Below are 25,192 nucleotides of genomic sequence, written 5' to 3'. Positions count from 1 at the left end.
GAGTTTTTCTGTTTGTCCTTCTTTCTCTGTTCATAACTGTATAAGGCCGTACAGACTTCGCTCAGAGATATATCACTCCTGCCATGAAGTAGAGTAGTTTCTAGGAACTCAAACTCCTCAGGAAGTGACCCCAACAGCATCAAAGCCAAATCTTCATATTTGAATGTCTCATCCATATTCAGCAAATCAGTGACTAACTGATTAAATTTGGTGATATGATCATTCATTGTGGTACTTGGGACGTATGTGAAGCGAAACAGTCTTTTCTTCAAGTGGAGCTTATTTTGACTGTTTTTCTTCAAAATTTTTTCTTCAAGTGCCACCCACAACTTATTTGCAGAAGTCTCATTTGAAAAAGCATACCTCTGCTCTCGAGAAAGGCATGATCGAATTGTGCCACATGCCAACCGATTGATCGCCTTCCAATCTTTCTCCTGTACATCATCTGGTTTCTCTTCATCAATGGCAATGTCCAGACCCTGCTGAAAAAGGGCATCTAGAACCTCACTTTGCCACATACCAAAATGGCCCGTGCCATCAAAGATCTTCACGGCCAATCTTTGTATTTGCAATTGTCGGTCTTGTCCACATGGACGATGTTGAAGCTCCTACACCGACCGTTTTCTTCATAATCTTTCAATATACCTAAGGAAATCTTTTCTAATGTGGAAGATCAGTTTAAACTGCAACCACAGAGCATACTACGATTAACCTTCGGCTCTGATACCACTTGTTGTTCCAATAAGGTCAGAAGCGTGTAAATTATTGTACTAAAAAATCAAACAAAGTTCAATTCCCAGGGAAGAGAGGTAGATCACAAGAATCTCTTAAATACCAAGTCTTTCCTTAGTCAGAATATTCCTTCTAACATAATTTAATAGCACAATTAAATACTACTATTATACCCTCAAATATTGAAAGAAAAATAGGACAAAAAGAACACAAGAGTTTTAACGAGGTTCGGTAAATTATACCTACGTCCTCGGGCTACTAAAACCAGATGATAACTTTACTATCTCCAAAATATTACAAACAAATAGAATTCCTTAAGAATTCTCAAATGGGAGAAGAGAGAAAACTAAGAGAGAAAGATTGGTTGGGATGAATTGAAATAAGAAATGAGAAATGAGAAGGCCTATTTATAGTTGAGGTTCAATGACCAAACAATAAATAGCCCATTATCTCAAGGACCAAAAAAAATTATCCCATGCCACTTTTCCAAAGTTGGTGGTTGTCATTATTGATTGTCTCCCATTAATGTTAATGGCAACCATTATTAATTGTCTTCCATTAATGTTAACATCCTTAACTTAAAAAATGGATAAATCAATCTATTTACATGAGATCAAAGAGAAAATTAATCATTCTATTAAAAATCACATCTATTTATATTGTTAAAAATTGATTCATGTATGTTAGCATGAAGTGCACGTGACATGCGATATGTCACTGTTTGGTTAGTTAACAGTACAAATGAATAGAGTTTTTAATAGAAAAGGCTAGTTTGCTCTTTGATCTAACATATAAAGAATCATTTGACCATTTTTTAGTAGAAGGGGTGAAATGCAATCTAACTCACAATACAAGGGCCTACGGGGTACTTTTCCTACAAAGCGTCCTATGAACGGTATCAAATCAATCTATCTAATAATAGACGAATCAATTTAATCTCTACGCTATTAAAAAATCAAATGAGACTAAATTTGAACAGAGTTGACATTTATTAGTTTAAAAAATATAATTTATTGTTTAATAATATTTTATAAAAAAATTTTATAGTTCTGCAGATGAGATATTTCGGAGTTAAAATGGACTAAATTGGTTTATTCTCAACAATGAAGGGACTTGATTCACCGAAAATTAAGAGTCAACATGGTATCGTCTGATTTTTAGCATAAAAGTCAAATTATTAGGCACAGAATTTCGCGCTTTCGCCTCCCATATCATACGGCTGACAATTGGCGAACTCTTAATACAACTATTTACCGATATGGCGGGGGCATCTACATGTAAGGGATAAATCAATCCTTTAGTCCCTAAACTTGAGAATGTTTCTCAATTTAATTACTGAATTTGGATTCTGTTAAAGCATGATGATGTGATATTTTAAAATTATGCCACATCATCACCTAAATTTTAAAAAATATATAATCTTAAAGAATTACACGTGAAGGGACTCGAAGACCTACACATATAATTGTGTATGGTGCAAGGCGAATCCAAAATTCTTTTAGGATAATTTTTTTAGGAATCAAAACATAATTTCATAATTTATGATTTCATCATTTTTAAGGGATTAAACATAATTCTCTTCATTTTAGAAGGCAAGAGTACAATTTTACCTTAAATTAATTTTTAATTTAATCATTTAATAGAGACTTGGACTGAAATTTCCCCCCTTAAGGTCAAATTCACCTCTAGTATGATGGGTCTCTAATATAGATACTCAAAATATAAATATTGTACCTTTATATAGATATAATTCTTTTAGAAGCATATATATTATTTTTTAACAGAAATATTCAATTTAAATACTTGTATTAAGTGGAAGAGTTATTGGTATTATTGGCAAAGGCTAAAACCTTGTATATTTGAGTATTTAACCTCGAGTCCCACCATAAATGATTATTATGTGCGAGTTTCTAAATCCACCACGTGGTAGGTTTTATTATATTATGATTATTCATTCATATATACTTTATAATAAGTCATGACTACTATATTTTTAAAAATATCTTTTAAAAAAAACTCAATTTGAAAATATTGGAGTTTAATTTTTGGAGTAGGACATCATGTATCATTCTATCAATTGAGATTGAGTAATCAACGATAGAGCATACGATGTTTTTTAAAATACAAGTAGAGTGCCACATAATATTTTAGATGCTATGTGATACAACGTACGAGACATTTGAGAGCATCCATGTATCCTCTTTGATCAAGTGACAGATCTTAACATTAAGTTCTGATGAGTTTAATTAATATTTTTAAAGAGTCTAATGATAATTTTCAAAAAAATTAAAAATATAATTAAAATATTCAAAAAAATAAAAAGCTTAATAACATCTTCTATTTATTAATTTTAAATCCCAAGACACTTAAAAGAGAAATTTTAAAGAAGGATATTCTCTTTTTGGGAGGACCCAAGCTCCTATTATAATTTAAAAGAAATAAAATAATAAATTAAAATAATTAAAAAAATCATAGTATTTAGAAAAATATATAAAAAAAAACCAAAATCTAAATTTTTTGTCAATGAAATAAAAAAAATCAATTATTGATTTATGTTTTTTTTTGTCAAATTGGAAATGACTTCAACTATTTTTAATTATAAATCACCAATTTAATCAATCTATCCAATTCAATTTTAATAATTATAGTTTAACAGATTGAACTGATTTAATCAAAACTCCAAATCATTGTATCAATTGAGTAATTACACCACAATCTTGTGAGTAGGTTAACACCCACAATCTTAAGAGTTGAAAATAGTATTTGTGGCAACATACCAATGGCATCTTTATAGCACTTCCTTTTTCTGGTTAAGATGATAATGCTGTCAAAAATATTTTGAGTGTATAGGTTCGAGTTTTATTACATGTAAAAATTATGTGTGAGTTTTTGTTTTAGATTATTTTGAGTTGAGTCTCATCATATATGTATTCTATTTGAATTTATTTTGATCTATATTTGAATATATTTCAATTTTTAATCTGTTGTATTTTGTATTAAATTGTTCTACGTATCAATAAATTTTAAAGGGACAAAGTAATATTTATTTTTGAATTTGGAAAAAAAATCAAATTGGTCTTTGATTTTTTGGTTTGTATTAGTCTTGGAACTTGATAACTTTTCTTAATTTGGCCAATTAACTTGGACAATGTTAAGGTATGATGATGTGACACTTTAAAATTGTGCGACATCATTTCTATAAAAAATTAAAAATATGTATAATCTAAAAAATACCAAAAAAAAAAACAAGTGATGATATTTTATGATCTCGGAGTGTTACGTTATTATGTCTTAATAGAATCCAAGTTCAAGTACTAAATAAATAAATAAATAAACATGTCAAGTTCTAAGACTAATATGAAAAAGAAAATAGTGACTAGTGTGAAAAAAGTTCTCAAATTTAGGGACTAAATGTTAATTTGTCCCATTACATGAGCACAAAAGTTGGACTTATACGGTCCTAGGGGTACAACATTAATGGAGCTTAGAAATTCCATGCATGGCTACAATTTATGTTCACAATTTGGTCTATGAAAACTTGAAATATTAGTTATTAGAATATAATACACTAACTTTCTCACCTATTTCTCAATATTCTTTGTCGGTCGATAGCAAGCTATTGACCTTCACACCAAATACTACTAAATAGGTCAAAATTTATTACTAGTCCCTGGATTTTATGTAACTTGTAGATCTAGTCTCTTTACTTTTTGAATTGTTCAATTTTAGTCCCTATACTTTTTGAAATTTAAAACTTTTATCTTGACCAAATAATAGTAGTTGGACCTGTTGGTTACATTTTTATACAAGTAATGTACTATGCATGAAGTTGTAAATTTAGGGTGTATTTATTATTAAGGCTGAAAAGCACTTTTCAACCCAAACCATGATTTCAAACAAAAAATTTGTGCAAAAAAAGTAACATTTCAAATCAAATCTTAATTTTAAACTGAGATTTTAAGCCAAGCAAAAAAACTAAAATGTTTAGCTTTTGGCTTTTGGAAAAGGGCTTTTCAATAAAATTATTTTTTATCCCATCGTTAAATTTCTACTTTACAATATCATGTCTAAAATAAACATTTTATCTTCCCAAAAGCACTTGTAGACTGTAATGGCAAACACCATCAAAATTTTCAAATGTATTTTTTTTACAACACTTTTCAACCCAATGGTAAACTATCCCTTAGTCTATTTTCTCCATTTGTATAATTCTTAGTCCCTATACTTTTTCAAAATTTAAAATTTCGGCCTTAGTGCAAATACAATCATATCTATAATTGACTTTTTTTAATAATTTATAAAAATAACAAATTAACATTATATTATAAATGTGATAATATATTTGTTCCATTAGATTTTAGAAATACTTATTTCTCTCTATCTTATCCCTATTCCCTAGGGAGGATAGGAGTTCCCCAAGTTACGTTGTTGTTGAATGAGTGAGCACGGGCGATGATGAGGATACCTTACAAGGTTTGGTATAACAATTACATGGGTTTAATTATTTTTTTAGTCTTTCTATTAGGTCAAAATTTAAGATTTAATCCCTTTAATTTATCATAATTTAGTCCTCTATTTTAGTCTTTCTATTAGGTTAAAAATGATTAATGTTGAAAGAAAATAATAAAAAATTAAATATTTTTTAATTTTAGTAGGTGTGTTTCAAATAAATATGTGGGGCTAATAACATCAATTTACTATTTATATTATCTTTTATGAAGTAATTAAAAATTTAATTACATTGAAATGACAACTCTCATGGCAATCCAATTTACTTCATTACTGACATAAATAGTTTTTTATTATAAACTATTTACAAAAAATTTAATTTAAAAATATTATCACATATAATTTTTAATTTTTATAAATACATATGAACACACAAGCTACTATGCCCAGTAGTATGCCACTATTGTTAAAGTTTTAACGATTCAACAAAATTTTCCATCCTAGGTAGAGTAATTTGTTTAAATTTTAAAAATTGAACAACAAAATAATTTTAAAAGAATTATCGTCAAAGTGACAAAAAAAAGTAAACATTTGAGGTTAATTTTTTATGGACTAGATTTGATTAACATTATGTATGATATTAACACACTTCATACTTACCATAAGCTCGACTTAACTTGAATTATGGACATTAAAATTTCATCAAGCCCGTCAATATTTATAAATAAATAACCTAAATTCGTTTTAGGCTGACCAATGTTATTATTTTTATTTTACAAAAGCAATTTCTATTTTAATTTAATAATTAATAGTTTAGTATATATTTAATTTCATTAAAATGGTAGGGCATTAAATAGCTTAACATATTCTTTAATATTTAAAATTATAATATTATATATTATAGATTTAATTTCATACGATACAAATTACATTATATATAAATAAAATAATATATTACATAATTGAAAAATAGGTCATATTCCGACCTTGAATATTGAAGTGTAAATTTGACTTATACTTTAAACAGATATAATTTTATTTTATTTTTTTTTAATTTGTTAAATTTTTTATCTAAACTCTTTTAAATTTTAAGTAAAATTTCAAGATTTAAACAGTTGAGCTATTCAGTAATTTTAGTGTTTTTATTCTAGGTAAGCTATATTAGTAGTCCCCCAGTAATATTTTTTTTGGTCACCTAATTATGAAAAGTTACAAAATGGTCATCCAATTATTAATAAGGTTATTTTTTAGTTACTTAACTATGAAAAGTTACAAAGCACTCACTCAACTATTTAATTTCGTCCTTTTTGATCATTTAACTATTTTGAATTTTTTTGTGTTTCCATTTTTACGTTAGTTAGCTGGTGACTAAAAAGTATAAAATTACATAATTAAGTAATTATTTTATAATTATTTTATAATTAAATGATCAAAATAAAAATTTATTAATAATTAAATAACAAATTTGTAACTTTCTGGTTTAAGATTTTGATTTTTTTTTTTTACAATTGGGCTTAAGCCCGACTATATCATCTGCCGTCAGTTAAATCTCATTTTAGTCCTTCCATAAAACCCAAAACCCCAAAGTAACGGCGATGTTGGTTGGCGCCAATCTTCTTCGCCGCCTCTTACGTTCACAACTATCCGCCGATGACGGTGGAACTGGCTTTATCATCACCGCCATCCACCATCTCCGACCACAATACAGTACAACCACCGAATTCTCAGATGAGGGAAATAGTGAAAATAAGAAGGAAAGCAAATGGTTCACGCTACCCCCATTTGCTAAAACCGTCAGTGCCTCGGAACTGGGAGCCAAATTAGCCAGAAAAAACCATTTGAAATCCGCCACATCCGCCGAAACTTCCGCCTATAAAACGACGGCGCTGAAGTGGGTTCTGAAATGCTGCCCGGAGCTGCCTAGAAATCTAGTACAAAAGCTATTTCGTTTAAGACAGGTTTTTATTTTTCAATCGAATTTAAAACTCTTTATTCGTTTGTAAATATTTTTCTTTTAATCCAAACAAAAGAAAATTTCTTTTTAAATTGAAAGGAGATTTTGTTTTTCATTTATTCACACAGGTTCGAAGAGAATCCATAGCCATGGAGGTTACTGATGATGGTTGTCAAGTACAAAAGATTCAACTTAAAAGGGTAATTTTAATTTTATTTGAAGTTAGCTTTATTTTCCATGGTAATTAGATTCAGACGGATGTTAGCAATCTATTCAAGTTTGGTTTGGTTATTATTGAGTTAAGCTCGAGCTATTGATCAAGCTAAATTCGAATTATTAGATTATGTTGTTGCCCTAGATATATATTATTAACCCTAAGCTTAATTATCAAGCTGAGCTCGAGCTCAAGCTTTAATAAGTACGAGCGTAATCGAGCTAAAGCTCAAGCTAGAGTACAAAAATTGATAAATAAGCTGAATCGAGCTTGAGCAGTTCGATTATATCTCAAGCTGAGCTTGAGCTCAAGATTTAATACATATGAGCTTAATTGAGCTGAAGTTCAAGATTGAGTACAAAAATAGATAAATGAGCTTAATTGAGCTTGCTCGAATAGCTTGATTATATCTCAAGCCGAGCTTGAGCTTAAAAATAAATGTTCGGTCAAGCTTAAGCTGAGTATCGAACTCTAAATTTCAGGTCGAGTTTGAGCTTGCTAATATTCGGGCTCGGTTTATAAGTGTAGAAAATTCGTTAGATATAAGTATGTTTAACTTTTTTCGAGTTTTTTTGTCTTTGGAAGATATTAAGATGATAATATCGCATACCCATTTTTTTTAAGTTATGCATGGATACTAGTACTTTAAGTGAAATAAGAGTTGGATCGACATAGTCTATTTTCTTGTAAAGGTTGGAGCGAAAGATTCATCGAGTATGTTTAATTTATTTATGTATTTGGAAGATCTTTAGTCGGTAATATCAAATCCCATGTTTAGTTTTGTATCGGATGATGCAAGTACTTTTAAGGGAAATAAGAGTCGGATCAACATAGTTTATTTTTGTGTGAAGGTTGGAGCTAAAGATTCATTGAACATTGGAGATAAAATCTTTCTTCCTATTAGTGTTCGTGAGGTTCCGGAGGAGAAACACGAACATGATTGCACCAATGAAGAATCTAACTTTATCCGAAGCTTGGAGTTATATAAGGTTCTCTTATTTTAGACTAAGTCGGTGTAGTAAATATTAAGCTATTTCGTTTACTTGTTCCTGAGCTTACGATCCAACATTCGGTTTGATGTTAGGATACGGCCATTATTGTTCTCAATAAGCCTCCGGGAATGCCAGTTCAGGTAATCCATCGGACTTTTTTAATTTGTTGTTCCTATTTGTTTTCCTTATTTGTTTGAATTTATGTTTTTAAACTTCGAAACAGGGTGGCATTGGCATCAAATGGAGTTTAGATGAATTAGCTGCTGCATGGTTACGTTATGATTACTCAGAATCACCACGGCTGGTGAGTGAACATAAGCGAACTTTATTATTTGTTCGTTCTCAGGTCGAAGTCGTTGTGTTGTAGATGCATTGTGAGCTCAGATTTTATGGGTCCGTTATATTCTGTAATCCATACTGCTATGTTATGATTAGATGACTTAGCAGCCCACCTGGTTATGTTATGATTGTCGGAGACCCCCTCACTAGGTGAGTGAACATAAGTAATCCTTGTTATTTGTTTGTTTCTCGGATTTAATTCGAGTTGCATTGTAGATGATGCACTGTGACCTCAGATTCTCTGGTTCATCATGTTCCGTAATCCGTACTGTTATGAAGTAGCTGGATAGTATGTTATACCATTATACATATAGAACTGGTGTTTTTTTCGTGAACATTCTTTTGTGTTATTTAGGTGCACAGGCTTGACCGAGATTGCAGTGGCATATTGGTGATGGGGAGAACTCAAATGAGTGCCGCAATTCTTCATTCCGTATTCCGTGAGGAAACGCTCGGTGCATCGAAACATGTGACTTCCTTTTGTCTAAGCTTGCTTTCCCTTTTGGATATTATACATATCAGTAGAACGGCAATATTGTCGGTCTGGTTATGGCTAACTTTAGTCCTTTATGTTTTAAGGATTCTGACAACGAGAAAAGAGTCTTGCAGAAGAGGTATTGGGCACTCGTTATCGGATCTCCAAGGCGCCCCAAGGGAACAATTTCAGCTCCACTTCGAAAGGTTTGAATAATCTTTGATTCGAGGTTGTCTTCATGTTTGAACTATTAAAGATCCTTAGTCACCGCGGATGCTTTGAACTATATGCATTTACCAAACAAGTCTCAGTTTCTGCTGGTTGTAGGTGGTGGTGGATGACGGGAAATCCGATCGAATCACTGTCTTTGAACACAATAACACGATTTTGTCATCTCAGCGTGCAATTACAGAGTATCGTGTCATTAAAACATCAACACATGGTAACATCATTGTAACGCTTGTTTCAAAATCCAACTTCGGCATTGCATACCCTCTTATGCTTAGTGATCTTAATGCAGGGTTCACATGGTTAGAACTGTCTCCTCTCACTGGTAGAAAGCACCAAGTATGTATCGAAGCCAAACTATTTCATTAATTTTTGTCACTTCCGATTTTATAAACCAGTCTCTACTGTTTACTCTAGCTTCGAGTACACTGTGCTGAGGTACTGGGAACACCGATTGTTGGAGACTACAAATATGGGTGGCAAGCTCATAGAAGGTTGCAAAATCTGGCTGAGTCAGACCTTAGAAAGAACTCAAACGAGAAGGTAGCAAAGGAAAACATGCTCCCTTTCGGACTCAACATGGATAGTGGAAGCATTTTGGAAAAACAACTTCGTCTTCATCTTCATTGTCGGGAAATGATCTTACCGAATGTTTCTCAGGTATTGCAAAATCCGAAATCGTTTACGGATGATGATCTTTCAAAGCTCAAAAGCCTGGAAATAGTTGCTCCATTGCCTTCATACATGCAAAAGAGTTGGGATATCTTGAATTCTTGAGAACTAAAAAACTAGGATCTTGTAAGCTTACAATTTTGCCATCATTTTCCTATGCCTTGCTTTGGAAGATAATATTTTATATATATATGCATATTTATATAGTTTTAATAATTTTTATTATTTATTATATATACTCGCATTCTAATTTTTCATTTTAGTCCTACTTATATTCGGATATAGAAATGATATTCTAAATCTATGAAAACTCTATATTTATATATCTCCAAATCCAAAATAACATTAGATTATTTGGTATTTGAGTTTCGATTTGATATCAAATTTCTCTTTTCTTAATTTGATACTTAAGTTATTTTTTTGTTTCAATTAAATATCTATGTTTTTAAACTGGAGTACACATGTTAAATATTCATTATGTGATGTAATGTTTGATTTGAGTACTAAATCGGACACTAAAATCAAATTTAAGTATCAAATTAAGATTAAAAATAAATGTCATCTTGAATACCGTATCAAATAATATATTAACCTTAAATATAACACAATGTAATTAATAAGAAACAAAATGATTTTTTTTTACTTAAAAAAGAAAAGAAAAGAAAAATCATACCCAACATTTGCATCCGCAACTCGTCTCTGAATTCGGATAACATAAGAATTTATATTAATAAGATACAAGGATGAAAATCAAACGCGTCCAACACAATTCAATCATAGATATAGGATCTTTAAAATACATGAAATGTCCTTTTAAGTCTCCATGGAAGACACATACTCGTTTTCGAATTAGAAACACAATATACATTAATAAAAAATATATATCCCCATTTGATCACTGAAAAATCATTTTCCTAACCTAAATTTCATTTGGTTCTAATTTTCTGTTCCTATTGATAAGTGATAAGTAAAGAACATTTAACAAAAGCTACGAAGGCATTTTTCTTCAGCTGAGGTTAACTTTTTCTTCTTTTTTATATGTATGCAAATTATTAAAGCCTTCTAAACATTAATGCAATATAAAAGGGTAAACAACATTAGTAGTCACCCAATTATAGTTTTTTTTTCTTTTTTATCATTTAACTATGAAAAATTATAAATAACCACTCAATTATTCAATTTTCTCTTTTATGGTCACCAGTTAGCGAAGTTAAAAGTGGAAACACAAAAAAATCCAAGGTAGTTGGTTGTCCAAAAAAGACAAAATTGGATAGTTGAAAGCTCATTTTATAACTTTTTATGGTTGGATGACCATTTTGTAACTTCTTATAGCTGTGTGACCAAAAAAAAAGAAAAAAAATCAAAGTTGGGTGGCTACTAATGTAATTTCCCCATGTCAAAAACTAGTCACTGACCTTTAAAACTCCTGCTATTCCTAACGATTCGAAAATCATAACGTTCGGCTAAAGTATATGTTCATAAAATATCTTGAAGGGTTGAATTCACTTAAAATCACTGCAGCACGGAGAAAAGATGTCGAGCTTCAGCAATTGGAAGCGTTACAAAAAGGGAAAAAAAAGAAGATAACATGTTGAAACTTACAGATAGGGGATAGAATGATAACGATGCCAATCGGATAGAGAAAAAAATGTTCTTTCCAAAAAGGGAAGTACTGTAAGCACAATAGATATATCAATTTTTGAAGAGACCTCATTGCTATTGACACCGAACACGGAAAAGAAAAAGAGTAAACTACACTAGTAGTTAACTAACTATTAGTAAATTTCTTTTTTGGTCATCAAATTATAAAAAGTTACAAAATAGTTATATAACTATTCAATTATGTCTTTATTTGTCACCAGTAGTCTTGACAGCTTTTAAATTTGACATAATAGTAAATTTAACCCTCAACATTTACACATTCAATAATTTAGTCTTTTTCGCGGTTTTGCTCACCTAAAAAGCTTAAAAAAGAAAACAATTTTATTAGCTAAATTCGATTGAAAATATACAAGAAATAAAAGCATCCAAAAAGTCCAAGATAGACTAATTTCATGCGTATATGTTAAGGGTAAATTCTTTTAAAACCAAGACTAAATTGACATAATTTATAAATATTGAGGGTTAAAGTTGCTATTATGTTAATTCTAAAAGTTGCCTTTGTTAGCTAGCTGGTGACTAGAATAGTTGGATGACTATTTTGTAATTTTTCATAGTTGAGTGATCTAAAAAAGAATTTATTAATAGTTGGGTGACTACTAATATAGTTTACCCAAAGAAAAAAAAAAGGGGCACGAAATTACCGTCATAACCTAAGAAGTTGAGGTAGTGATGGTAAGATGCTGCCACCATAAAAAGCAGGTTTGATAGTTGTGCAGGTATGAAACCGTGGGCAACAAGAAGTGGTGAGAGGAAATAATGTATTACTGCCAAAAACCGAAATATTAGTCATACTTATCGATCCGTTTCAGTATTGAAATTATGCATGAAAGAGCCGGACGGGTCATTAACAATAAAATTACCGTAAAGCATTACAAACATTGGGAAGAAAGAATTGCAATGCACATCGAACGCATATAGCCTGCAAGCAAAGGAAAACCAGAGTTGGCAATGGATGAGTATTGATGAACATTGATCAATGAAGAATAGAACTGACACAAACAGCTCACTCATGTAGATAATTAAATTTGTGGAAGGTTAGGACGAAGTCACCAGACTTGCCATTCAACCCGTTGTTCAACCACGCAAGTATTTGGAAACTCTTCCCGAAGATAAGCATTTGTCAGGAACCTGCATTTGTCGTAACGTGCTAGTAAGAAATTAAAGCGAGCTTTTATTATGCCTATCAGCAGAGGCTCGCAGCATTCTCGTACACATTCTTAACGTTGTCTCGCAGTTCTTTTGAAACTTTTTATCTACTGAAGGAAGACATACGATGGGAGCTTAGAATGTAAATGGTATAGCCTTGAAATAAAGGTAATTGATTTACTTCTGGCCACCAAATCCTTGGATTTCTCAAGTGTTCACACCCTTTTGTAACAGTAATGTCTTCTAGACAATGAACCACTACCAGGCCTATCTGCAACCATTACTATATTTCACAAAGCTTAAACCACATAAAAACAGTGAAACTGAAACAACTATAACATACTGGTCCAGCCTGAGACTAATTTAAAAAGAAAAACCGGACACTAAAATATCAACCACAGAAATATGTCTACTTTTAATAGCAACTGGACTTTCAGAAAGAACAATGGTCACTAACTCAACATTCTAATTATCAGACAGATGTGTGGAACTTAAGCCGATTTAGAGATAAAAAAGTGTAGCATACATTTTTTTCTAAGATATAATAGCTCCAGCTCCAAAAACAAAGAGCTATTGGCTCTTTCCAACAACATGTTTCCAGGAGTATTCCAGTAAGTAAAAAATGGAAAACCAATACTGAAATAACTACAGAAACAGCATGTGCAGCACTGTGATCATACCTGTATAGAGAAGACAGCAAAACATTACAAGACGAGGTCTATAAAATATTTGATGGTGCAATGGAAACAGATAAAGTGAAAGAATTCCGATATATAGTACAATATTTGAGCCAGACAGATAATTACTCAGAAGAACTTAGAACTCTCACGATGCTTAGTAGTGAAATCTAAGAAAACTTTAAAACAAATATACCATATAAGCACCATATGCATGCCAATTCGGTGTTAAAAAGATTTATCCAAGGCTAATTACAAATCCAGAAGCCCCATCAAGGTAAAAGCAGGGAGCAATTTTAAAGTACCACTGGTTAGCAATCTATTTTTGTTATATGCAGCCATGTTTAAAATTGTAAAAGAAACTTACGCAGCACAATAAGCTACTGTTGCAACTGCCAAAAGAAGGCTGCAGACTACAACAAAAGCAGGGTCGTCACGTGCCCATTGGTTCTTGGTTTCTGAACCAAAAATAAAAATAAACAAGTTTTCAAGATCAAGGAAAGAATTTATTGAGTTCATGAACATGAAACTTACAAACCAAAACCAAAAGGAAAAAGAAAAATCTATATTTACCTATTAGTTCTAATGTTTATACAAATTACCTAATAGTACCGTATTCTAATCGACTTAATCATGCTTTTAATGTGCAAGGGGGTATGGGAGGAAAAGAGACCTGAAGGCTCACTGCAGTTACAAACTACATTCACATTCAATTAACCACTTGATACTTAAGGTTACAAATCAGTCAAAACATGCAGTGAATCAATTATTCAATTTATTAAAGCACATACAGCCTTAAAGGCTTGCCAAATATGATGGCAGCTATCATAAAATAGTACATATAGTGTGCACAACAATTTAGACTAATGCAAGCTAATTGTCGGCAGTATAAGCATCAAGTGTCAATTGACAAACTATTATTGCAGTCAGCATTCCTCTTGGGAAAAGAAAAAGGCATCCTGTGATTAACATTGGTCCTCCAACTCGGCAGAATCAGATAAAAAACACATTCATTTAACAGAAATTACTTACGTTTGTGATACTTTGTGTGCTGATAGCTGCATCCAACATAGAAATCCATATACACAATAGAACAAAAATTAATTAGAAAAACACATTTCCAAACTCAAAATACCTTTTCCTTTCCTGCATATAATCCCTTTCTCATTCCTCAAATAAAGACCAAAAAGAACACTTAATATGCAACAAGACAACCAAAGAAATGAAAGGTTCCTGTAGTGCTATAAAAGAGAGCAATATGACTAAATCTTATATCTGTAACCAAGCAAAAGGCATAATCAAAATTAAGAAGTAACAATTCTGGAGCAAAAAATAATAAATGATAAATGCTCAAAGCTTTCTGAGATAAAGTGGATTAGTAGTTGAAATTTCATTTCAAGAATCTCTGAAGTAGTATGCAAGGCGAGCAATGACAAAAAAGAAAAAAAAATTTAGTCAGCACAAAATGGTGTGTTAAGGTACTTGTCTTCTATTGGTGGAACTATATGAACCTAGACTAGTATCAGTAACCACTAACCAGATGATAATGAAAATAAGGAAACAATGGAAAACAATGGATTGATGATTATGGCTGAGTACTTACACAATCTTTGGTGCAGTACATAGATGAAGCATTTGCTAGAATGTATATTCAATATCCATTTGTTGCCACTACATGAACAAGGAAAAAGGAACATGATGAGATAAAGCGGCCATATTGAGAAAGACTATCATAGGAAACACAATGGAGAGGAACTTATTAGATGCGGCTATACCAAATCTTGGTCAAAGAAATAACAATACGTAAAAAAGGAAAAAGTAAGACTTCACATTTGACATCAATCCACCTAGGAGGTCTAAACTGCTCAAAACTAAAAACTTAGCTAAATTATCTCGCAAACAACTCAACCTTAACTCGGAGAAAAACCTAAAACTCAATCTTATAATTATCAAGCTGAGCTTGAGCAGCTCGAGCTATTGAACGAGTTGAATCAAGCTTTTCATTTTTAATATATATTGTAAATATTTTTATATTATTAAATTAGATTATCGTTTTTAATATATATCATTAGTCCTAAGCTTAATTATGGAGCTAAGTTTGAGCTTAAGCTTAAATATGTACAAGCTTAATCGAGCTCGAGCTTGAGTAGCTCAATTACATCTCAAGTCAAACTCAAGCTTAAAAATAGATGTTTGATCGAGCTCAAGTCAGGTATCGAACTCCAAATTTCAAGTTGAGCTCGAGCTTGAATTTGCTTGCATTTGGATTCGGCTCAGATCAATTACACTCTTACTCGTGAGCGGTCAATTTTAACACTGCAAAGACCTATTCAAAAGTCAATTGTCAATTACTAACTACTAGAGATTTCGAAGAGAAATAATCCAGCTACAGTTACTCGAACATATTTCCAGTACGAAACTCGTGAATAGTTAATGGATCCAAAGTCTTCTTATCATTCAAAAATTACTTAAAACTATGTCACTGTTTACTTTCTCTTATCACTTCCAAAAACTTAAATCTACTCCTCGATGCCAGGCATTACCGGCAACTAAATCCTCAAATTCAAAACAGTAACAAAAAACAAAACATACATACATTACGATTCAAATTTGTGAATTCCAGCAAACAGGCATCAGGAAATGACAGCAAAACCGAGGAAATTTCATAATTGGATCAAGAATCGAACTATACATATAAAAAGATAAGATGAAAAAGAGGATCAAGATCCAACAAAAGCGAAAAGAGATCGTACCTTGACGATTCGACGGAGATACTGAGGGAACATGGCGTTAGGACGTGATGTGGAGATCGACGACCGCGTTTTGCTAACCGTCGGTAACATATTGCTCGAATTTTTGTAGCTGTTCGATTTACTGTTTGATCTGTAAACGTTTTGAATCTCTTTTAGCTATACATATCATGTATATATATATCTGCTCACAGCTCTTCTGAATCTCTCTTACATGAAAATGAGAAGACGGAAACGTAAAAACGACGACCAGTAAGCAAGCCGAGCCGAGCTGAGCTCAGCCGAATTCTAGTGGTAAAAAGTTTGACATCGGTTATATTTTATACAGATGTTTACTTAGTAAAAATAAAAAAAAATACAAATAATTTTATATTGATGTTTATATATATTTATATATTTATAATTAAATATATTATTTTCCATGATCTTTTTTAATATTAAAACCGACCATTTGAGACGGTTTTTAGGTTTGAATTTTGCTCCAATCTTACTTGACACGACTTATCTACTTATGGTAGTCATTTGTATTTTATCAAATCAATTTTAAAATTTAAATTATGACATTGTTTTCTTCATATGCTAAAATATATAACTTTTGTCAAAGTATTATATTGAATAAGAAAAACACGTGTTACATTAGAAGAAAGTATTAAACTCAAGTACCAAATTACACAATGTGTAAATATTTAAGGTTAATTTTTTAAAAAAATAAGATTAAATTGACACAATATATAAATATTTAGGGTTAAAGTTGTTATTATATTGATTTTAAAAGGTGCCACCGTGCTACTATTACCATTTAACCATTTTATGACTAAAAAAGATAATTTAAATAATTAAATGATTATTTTATAATTTTTAATAGTTAAGTGACAAAAAAATATTAATACTTGGTTCACTCCTAATATAATTTACCTTTTATATATTTAAAATTACTATACCTTGATTGAGACATGTAGCACAACTAGAAACACCGGAGAGCTACCTTTCGACGAACTTATGCTTGCCTCTCAGCCTACAACAATTGACATATCCTCCACCTAATGTCCAGGCAATCCTTTACTGTTTGACTGGTTATTAGATTGCCAACCATCGAACATCTCATCCTCTAAACCACCCATTTTTAACGAAAACGCACTCACCATAAAAAAATAAATATAATAATTATTAAAAATAATATAAATGCGAAATAAATATAAAAATTAGATCATCATATACTTTTTATTATTTTAAATTTAAATAAAATAAATTTTATATAAATTATTTCATTTATATATCTTTAATCAAAACCAGATTTTCTTATATATCCAAATCAATTTAGTTTATCGTTTATTTTAAAATAAAATATTTTAATTAATAAAAAATAAAATAATTTTAAAAACGTTTAATTTAATTCAAACTCAATAATTGTAAAATTCAATTTATGAATAAAAAAGTTGGGTAACCTACCAAAATAGTCATTTTTGTTTGCCTCAGATTACATTTTAGTCACTTATGTTTGGAATATTATGTTTTAGTCACTTACATTATCGTTTGGTTACGAATTGGTCACTCTACCGTTAAACTTTGTTACTTGCCTAATGGCAGTCCAAATGAGCCTTAAATGCCAACTTGGATGTTCAGTTGTTGGGATGAAAATAAATTTTTAATTAAATAAATTTAATTTGGACTACCATATAGGACATCCAAGTTGGTATTTAAAATTCATTTGGACTGCCACTTAAGGCCATTGTTAAGGAGGTAACAAAACGTAACGGTAGAGTAAACACTACGTAATAAAACGATAATGTAAGTGACTAAAATGTAACATTTCAAATATAAATGACTAAAATATAAGTTGAGACCATAGTTTACCTAAAAAAAGTTAATCATTAAATTATATTTTTCGGAAAAATCTCAACTCAACACTATTATTCAAATCATTATCAAAACCAAAATCTACGTAAATTTTCAATTAAATTTATCGAATCAAATGTTAGAACCTATATGGTACAAACTGAAAATTTTTCTCTCGAAAGAAAGGTAAAATTATTTAATATTTTGCCAATTTGGTCCCTTTTGTGCTTCGTTTTAAGTTTGTACATCCTTAAAGTTTTCTCTATTTTTTTTTGGGTTGTCGTCATTTTAGATCCCTCTGTATTAATCAAAATATAAAATTGATCCTTAAACTATACCATATTTACACTTAGGTACATTTTTTTGTCAAAAAATTGTACTTAAACTATAAAATCTATCTCATTTTACCTCGATATCAACCAATAAAAACATGACGTGTGACATTTTATTGGAAGTGTTACATTTTCAAGGGTGAAATGAGATGAAATTGATAGTTTAAGTATCATTTAGGCAAAAAATTAGGTACTTAAATGAGAAAAGTGGTATGCTTTGAGGGCCAATTTTGAATTAAACCTTCAAATTTCCCTTTATTCAATGTTTCCAATGGCATTCTTCACGCTTTCACTTTTAAATCCAAACTCTTCCATGTAATCCCTCACTTCTTTCTTAATCATCTCCTTTATCGCCGCCAATATTTCCGGTGGAAGCATTGCCGCTGCCACCGTCGCCGACGAATCATTCTCGTGCTTTTCTGCTGTTAATTTCAAGTCATTTTCTTCCGACAAGTGATCATCATCGTTGTTCAAATCGACCGATTCGTTCCAAGAACTTCGGAGTGTAAGCTTAGTCGAAACACGTGAGCACTGAGTCAACTCATTGGCAACGACACCGAGTCCTAAATCGTTCGCGTCAGAACGCGACGGACTACTACTACTCGCCGTCCTCGGCGATTTAGCTGGTTTTTTCTCCGATTCCGAATCCTCGATAAACTTACGCTTCAACGTCGAGTTCCAGTGATTCTTAACGGCGTTATCCGTTCGCCCGTTCAGTAACCTCGCGATGGTCGCCCACTTGTTCCCGCACAAGGCATGCGCTTTCCTAATAATCCGATCTTCCTCAGCCGTGAAGGCACGGTGCTCTACTTCCGGCGAAAGCTGATTACACCACCGCAACCTACACGATTTCCCCGATCGACCGGGAATCGACGTCGAAATCGCCGTCCAGTTCCTTGGACCATACCGCTGCACCAACTTCCTCAACAATTCATCCTCCTCAGGATTCCATGGTCCCCGTACCCGATCAATATCCTGACCCATTAAATCCAAATTCCGACGGCGGTCTTCGTCGGTTCTTCTCTGGCATTTAAATCTATTTGTAAAGGAAGAAGAAGAAAGGAGGGTTTTTAAACGGGGTAGGTAAAGGTAACTGATAGAGCCGGTAAAGTAATACAGGTAATAAGCCTTAATTGAACTGGTATTGACCAGTAACCGGTTGGAAGCTAATACGGCTGTAGTACGTTTCGGGGTTGCCACGTCGGTAATGACTGAAATTATGAGAATCTTAACAAAATCTTGGGGGGTAACTTGGGAATTTCAAAACGGTAGTTTCCTGATTTGACTCGTCCAGTTATTGGAAGTTACTGATATGGGAAATGGTGGATGAGGCGCTGGTAACTGAGTAAATCGCAAGAACTTGAGGAGAAATTCGTGGGATTTTTTTTTTTAATTCGTTTTTGTCGGTTTTTCAGTTTTGGATCGTTATTCGTTAAGGTTGTGGGAAGGATTTTAATACAATTTTATTAATATTTGTTGGTTCAAATGTGCCTATAGTCCTTATAATTTTTAAAATTTGAAAATTTAGTCCTTGTACTTGTATTCCTACGAAATTAATCTCCCTACTTTTCAGTTTTCAAATTTCAAGTCTAACTGTTAATACTTTTATTTTTATTTTTGTTATAGAGGTTGTTGTGGTAGTAATGTAATTAAAAGAAATATTGTAATTAACCTAAATTTAACAAAAAAATTAACAGTATTAACAATTGACCTAATTTTGAAATTTGAAAAGTAGGACTAAATTCTTGAAAATACAAGTACATGGATTAAATTCTTAAATTCTAAAAAATATATAGGGACTATAGACATATTTTAACGATATTTGTATTATACAGAAGTCACGGATTTAATTTGTGTACTTTAATTTTATCAAATTAGTTTTTGTATTTATCAGATTTTAAAATTTTAATCCTAATTAAAATAGTAAACATTAAATTCATTTAATTAAATTCAACTATTTCAAAATTTTAATGTTACAAGCATATTATCACATTTGAGATGTTATATAAGATTGTTATTTTTTAAGTAACATTCATAAAAAAGGGTCAATGTTTACCAAGAGTCTTATAATACTATGTAACTTTCATTTTAGTCCATCTACTAAAAATTGCTCTAAGTTAGTCTTGAGACATTAAAAATTTATTCAAATCATGACATCGATATAATTTGCTGTTAAGCTACAGATAATTTGGACAAAATATATCATACTCAATTGATTTACCTATGACCTGGCCTAGCCGTAGAAAAACTCAATCTTATGTAATGCCATGTTAGCTTATTATTTCTACATATTACTCATAAAAATTCAATTAATAAACTTAATGATTATTATTTACATCAAGATTAAAATTTTGAAATTAAAAATATAATGATTGTGAATGGTCTAATTGGAGAACAATGCTAAATCAACAATTCTACGCAGAGAACACTACTAATAGTAGAGTTTAACCAAACATATTTAATTCCTACTACTTAAAATAGGACTAAAATTTCAAGAATTAAAAAATATCAAAACTAAAATTAATAATTTCGAAAAGTATAATGACTAAAATTGAACTAAATGTGCAAGTTACGTAGAGTACAAAGACTAAAAATCAATGTTTTAAAATTTGGCCAATGATTAAACTAGTTAGATCATGGATTAGTGGTTCAATGGATTTGCCTAGTGATCCAACAATAATTAAACAAATGTTAAAAGATCCCATAAGTCATTTTACTTTTCATAAATTTAGAATTTAGTCATTGTACTTATTAGATTTCATAATCGAGATCCAAAAGTTGACATTGTTTAAATTATTTTGTTAAATTCAAATTCATTATCAAGGTTCTCAAAATCAAAACAGTAGTCAAACTGGTCATGCCACTGATTTTTCGGTCTATATGATTGATTAAATAAATCATTAAAAATCTGATTCAATCGATCATTATCGATTCATGGGCCAACCGGTTCAATGACTTTCTCCAAACCAATACTCCGGTCAGTTCACAATCCAATCAATCTGATCAACTAGTCCGATCCGGTTCAAATAACCTTGTTCATTACATGTCAAAATTTTTAGTTACATGGCTTCCAAATGAGTATTTTTAGGGTAAAGTACACCATTAGTTACTAAACATTGGGTAAAATATTATTTTGGTCACTTAACAAAAAAATTATAAATTTCATCGTTAAACTTTTTGAAAATATTTTATTGCTCAGTCGACTATTAAGTGACACTTTTTTAATTGATATAATAACAATTTTAATACAATATTGTTTGAGCTAGATCGGCCGATCAGAGGACCAGTTTGAAAGTGGCTTTAAATCGATTAGACCAGGAAACAGTACAAACAGTTGAACCACTTAAAAAATCGATTGAACCAGTAGTTGAATAATTTTTTTTATTATATTATTATTATTAATAATGTTTAAATCGAACCGGTCAAACCGACAAATCGATGAACTAAACGAGTCAACCACCCACCCAACCGAAAAATATTGTTTTAATCTTAATTTTTATATTTTATGTAAACAATTAAAAATTCATAAAAAAATATTTAAAAAATTATAAATCACATTGAATCTTTTATGGGAACCAATATATACCAATCGATTTTCGAGGGAATGGTCCAGTCTGCTTTCACATCACTGCTGAATCATACACCTAGTTTTTAAATCACACACCCACCTAAATGGTGATAATAAAAGCTTGCTATCGATACTTGCGCAAAGAACAAACTTTACATCTCCATCGCCATTTTTAGCTTCAAATTCTCAACCAAACCAAGTCTTAAAGGATAATCAAAATCAAACCCAACAAATCCCAGAATCCATAGACATGGAGGAAACAATAATCCCTGTTACAGAGCAAAAGCAATACCCACAAACACCCAAACACATTTTCATCCTTTCAGGCCAAAGCAACATGGCAGGCCGAGGCGGCGTTCACCGCCACCACTGGGATGGCGTCGTCCCACTTGATTCTCAACCACACGCTTCCATCATCCGCCTTAGCGCCAAACTCCACTGGGAACCTGCCCGGGAGCCGCTACACCACGACATCGACGTCCGTAAGGCCTGTGGAGTGGGGCCCGGGATGTCATTCGCCAATGCGGTGAAGGACCATCTCGGCGGCGGCGGAGAGTGTTTGGGTCTAGTCCCTTGCGCCGTGGGCGGCACTGCAATCAAGGAATGGGAACGTGGGCAGCACCTGTATGATAACATGCTTAAGAGAAGTAAAGAGAGCGTGGAGAAGACTAAAGGGGAAATCAAGGCTTTGCTTTGGTACCAAGGGGAGAGTGATACGCCGTCGTATCATACTGCTGAAGCTTATAAGGAAAACATGGAGAGGTTGATTCATAATGTGCGTGAGGATCTTGGGTTGCCTTCACTTCCTATCATTCAGGTTTGGATCATTAATTTTTATTCATAGGTTCTTGATTATGCATAAGTTCTGGATTTAGTCCTTACATTCTAATTAGGTTTTTTTTTTCTTCCGAATTTTGAAATTTCAGTGAAATTGGTTGATATAAATTCCATTATTTCCAAAATCTTATACAATAAACATATTATCTCTTGCTATTTTTATGTAATATGCACAAAAAAATTTAGTCAGAACTGAAATTTCAAAATTCGTATAGCGCAGAGAATAAAAGGGAACAAATTGGAGTGCATTTATTAAATCCACAACTAGGTATTGTGCGGGACTAACAATAGAATATGATTTAAAGAATTTAGCTGCTACCATTAGGATTAGGACTGAAATTATCAAAGTTTAGAAAGTATAGGGACTAAAATTGATAAACTCAGAGTATATAGACTAAACCCACAACTTAAATATAGTATAGAAATTAATAGCAGAATTTGATTTTTTTTTTACAAATTTTAATACATTAATAATTCATATTATATGATGTTGAGACGCTTATTACTTGTCACTTTTTAGTTAGTTTTATATATACCTCTACTAGGAAGAAATGAGATGTTATCAAACTCTCCTCTTATAAATATTTTTAGTACTCAACAACATACGTGATAAAACAATAATTGCTATATATACATACATATACATTGCACATACGTATTGTTTCTTACTTCACTACAATCTTTGGCAAGTGCTTATTTTTACACTTGAATCTTTAACAACACTGATGATGATTGGTGATCAACGTTATGAAATAATCATATTGCATGCTGCTCATAATGTGGTGAATAATTTGCAGGTTGCAATTGCATCAGGGGATGAGAGATACATGGAGAAAGTGAGGGAAGCACAACTCGGGATCGATCTTCCGAACGTAATATGTGTGGATGCCAAAGGGTTGGCTCTGAAAGAGGACAATCTTCATTTAACAACCGAGGCTCAGGTTAAGTTGGGGCACATGTTAGCTGATGCTTTTCTCACCCATTTCAATGCCCCACCATCACAATCTTCCCCTTGCTCAGCTCCAAAAACAGGGTAATATCAATCTCAAAGTAACTAAATCCCAAGGCTTCATTAAGTCATAGTCATAGTCATAGTTGTCTTCGTTGTCGTTGTCGTTGTTGTTCTATTTGCTTCTTTGCTTTGATGTTGACCTTGTAGCTTCAAATTTGTCCACATTTATTATGTTTGCCATATTCATTTCCTTGTTTTGGCTATGGTGCTTTGCTTGAATCCGAAACCCAGGTAAATCCGGAAGTACTCAAATCCCAAGGCTTCATTATATCCATTGTTTGTTTGTGTTTGCTTCTTTGGTTTGATGTTGACCTTTTAGCTTCGAATTTGTCCACTGGCCTTTATTGTGTTTTCCATTTACCTTCCCTTGTCCTGGCTATGGTGCTTTGCTTGAATCCTAAAACCAGGTAAATCTTAAAGTACCCAAATCCCAAGGCTTCATTATGTTGTTGCAGTCGTCGTTGTTGTTGTTCCTTTTGGTTCTTTGATTTAATATTGAGCTTTTAGCTTCAATTTGGTTCATTGGACTTGATTATGTTTGCCATATTCATTCCCATCTTTTGGCTTTGGTGCTTTCTTGAACCCGAAACAAGGTAATCTCTGAAAACTACCTAAATCTCAAGGCTTCATTATGTTGTCATTGCCATCGTTGTTGTTGCTATTCCATTTGCTTCCTCAAGTCGATGTTGACATTTTAGCTTCGATTTGGTCCACTGGATTTTATTATGTTTGCTATATTTGGTGCTTGCTTGAATCCAAAATCAGGGTAATCTCTGAAAGTACCTAAATCCCGAGGCCTCATTTGTTGTCATTGTTGTTGCTATTTGCTTCCATGAGTCGATGTTGACGGTTTTGCTTCAATTTGGTCTGGTGACCGGATTAAATTTTTTGCCATATGATGTTTGAAGCTGAGGTATGATGGCCACCCAATTATGAATTTGGCAAAGCATTAGGGTATTAGTCAAATAAAATAAATGTAGTAAAATTGTGTGCTATTAGTTTGTTTTTGGAGTTCGCAATTGGTCTATATGCATCATATTTTATTTCATTTTCGTGCCGATTATATTATTTATATTGTTCTGATTCTTCATTTGCCTTGTGGTATAAGTCCGGAGTTAAATATAACCCTAAAAAATTTGGGAAAAAAGAGTTGAGCATACCATCATCCTTAATTAACTCTAACTCCAAACATTGTTAAAAAAAAAACAAAGGTTAATATACTATTTTGGGATTTGAGTTTTACTTTAATGTTTAATTTGATACTTGAATTTGACTTTAATATTTAATATTATATACGAGTTTCTTTCAATTTGACAA

At 31.9% G+C, this 25,192-nt stretch overlaps 3 protein-coding genes and 1 pseudogene across 3 annotated transcripts; 2 read left to right on the top strand and 2 right to left on the bottom strand.

Annotated features, from left to right (window-relative positions):
- The first annotated feature begins 6,734 nt into the window (after nucleotides 1-6,734).
- Nucleotides 6,735-10,271, top strand: LOC107934157 (RNA pseudouridine synthase 4, mitochondrial). Its single transcript, XM_016866518.2, has 10 exons — nucleotides 6,735-7,139; nucleotides 7,264-7,335; nucleotides 8,201-8,338; nucleotides 8,434-8,481; nucleotides 8,565-8,645; nucleotides 9,036-9,149; nucleotides 9,260-9,361; nucleotides 9,483-9,597; nucleotides 9,676-9,722; nucleotides 9,801-10,271. Exons 1-10 carry the CDS (start codon nucleotides 6,777-6,779, stop codon nucleotides 10,158-10,160), a joined length of 1,440 nt encoding a protein of 479 aa, XP_016722007.1. The 5' UTR covers nucleotides 6,735-6,776; the 3' UTR covers nucleotides 10,161-10,271.
- Nucleotides 10,272-10,613: 342 nt separating this feature from the next.
- Nucleotides 10,614-16,606, bottom strand: LOC107934158 (protein unc-50 homolog; annotated as a pseudogene).
- A 1,997-nt stretch (nucleotides 16,607-18,603) lies between these two features.
- Nucleotides 18,604-19,552, bottom strand: LOC107934118 (transcription factor MYB73). Its single transcript, XM_016866470.2, has one exon. The coding sequence runs from the start codon at nucleotides 19,440-19,442 to the stop codon at nucleotides 18,714-18,716; it is 729 nt and encodes a 242-aa protein (XP_016721959.1). The 5' UTR covers nucleotides 19,443-19,552; the 3' UTR covers nucleotides 18,604-18,713.
- A 2,518-nt stretch (nucleotides 19,553-22,070) lies between these two features.
- Nucleotides 22,071-24,923, top strand: LOC107934153 (probable carbohydrate esterase At4g34215). The gene is made up of 2 exons (XM_016866510.2): nucleotides 22,071-22,843; nucleotides 23,661-24,923. Exons 1-2 carry the CDS (start codon nucleotides 22,277-22,279, stop codon nucleotides 23,898-23,900), a joined length of 807 nt encoding a protein of 268 aa, XP_016721999.1. The 5' UTR covers nucleotides 22,071-22,276; the 3' UTR covers nucleotides 23,901-24,923.
- The last annotated feature ends 269 nt before the right edge of the window (nucleotides 24,924-25,192 follow it).

The sequence above is a fragment of the Gossypium hirsutum genome, chromosome A01 (assembly GCF_007990345.1).
Source record: "Gossypium hirsutum isolate 1008001.06 chromosome A01, Gossypium_hirsutum_v2.1, whole genome shotgun sequence".
Taxonomy (NCBI): domain Eukaryota; kingdom Viridiplantae; phylum Streptophyta; class Magnoliopsida; order Malvales; family Malvaceae; genus Gossypium; species Gossypium hirsutum.
The sequence above is the reverse complement of the archived record's forward strand: the minus strand, read 5'-3'. Positions and strand labels throughout refer to the sequence as shown.

Coding starts and splice junctions, on each gene's coding strand:
- LOC107934157 (XM_016866518.2), top strand. CDS start 6,777: ATGTTGGTTGGCGCCAATCTTCTTCGCCGCCTCTTACGTTCACAACTA. Junction 9,150..9,259: donor CGCTCGGTGCATCGAAACAT/GTGACTTCCTTT, acceptor TTATGTTTTAAG/GATTCTGACAACGAGAAAAG. Junction 9,723..9,800: donor TCACTGGTAGAAAGCACCAA/GTATGTATCGAA, acceptor TGTTTACTCTAG/CTTCGAGTACACTGTGCTGA.
- LOC107934118 (XM_016866470.2), bottom strand. CDS start 19,442: ATGGGTCAGGATATTGATCGGGTACGGGGACCATGGAATCCTGAGGAG.
- LOC107934153 (XM_016866510.2), top strand. CDS start 22,277: ATGGAGGAAACAATAATCCCTGTTACAGAGCAAAAGCAATACCCACAA. Junction 22,844..23,660: donor CTTCACTTCCTATCATTCAG/GTTTGGATCATT, acceptor AATAATTTGCAG/GTTGCAATTGCATCAGGGGA.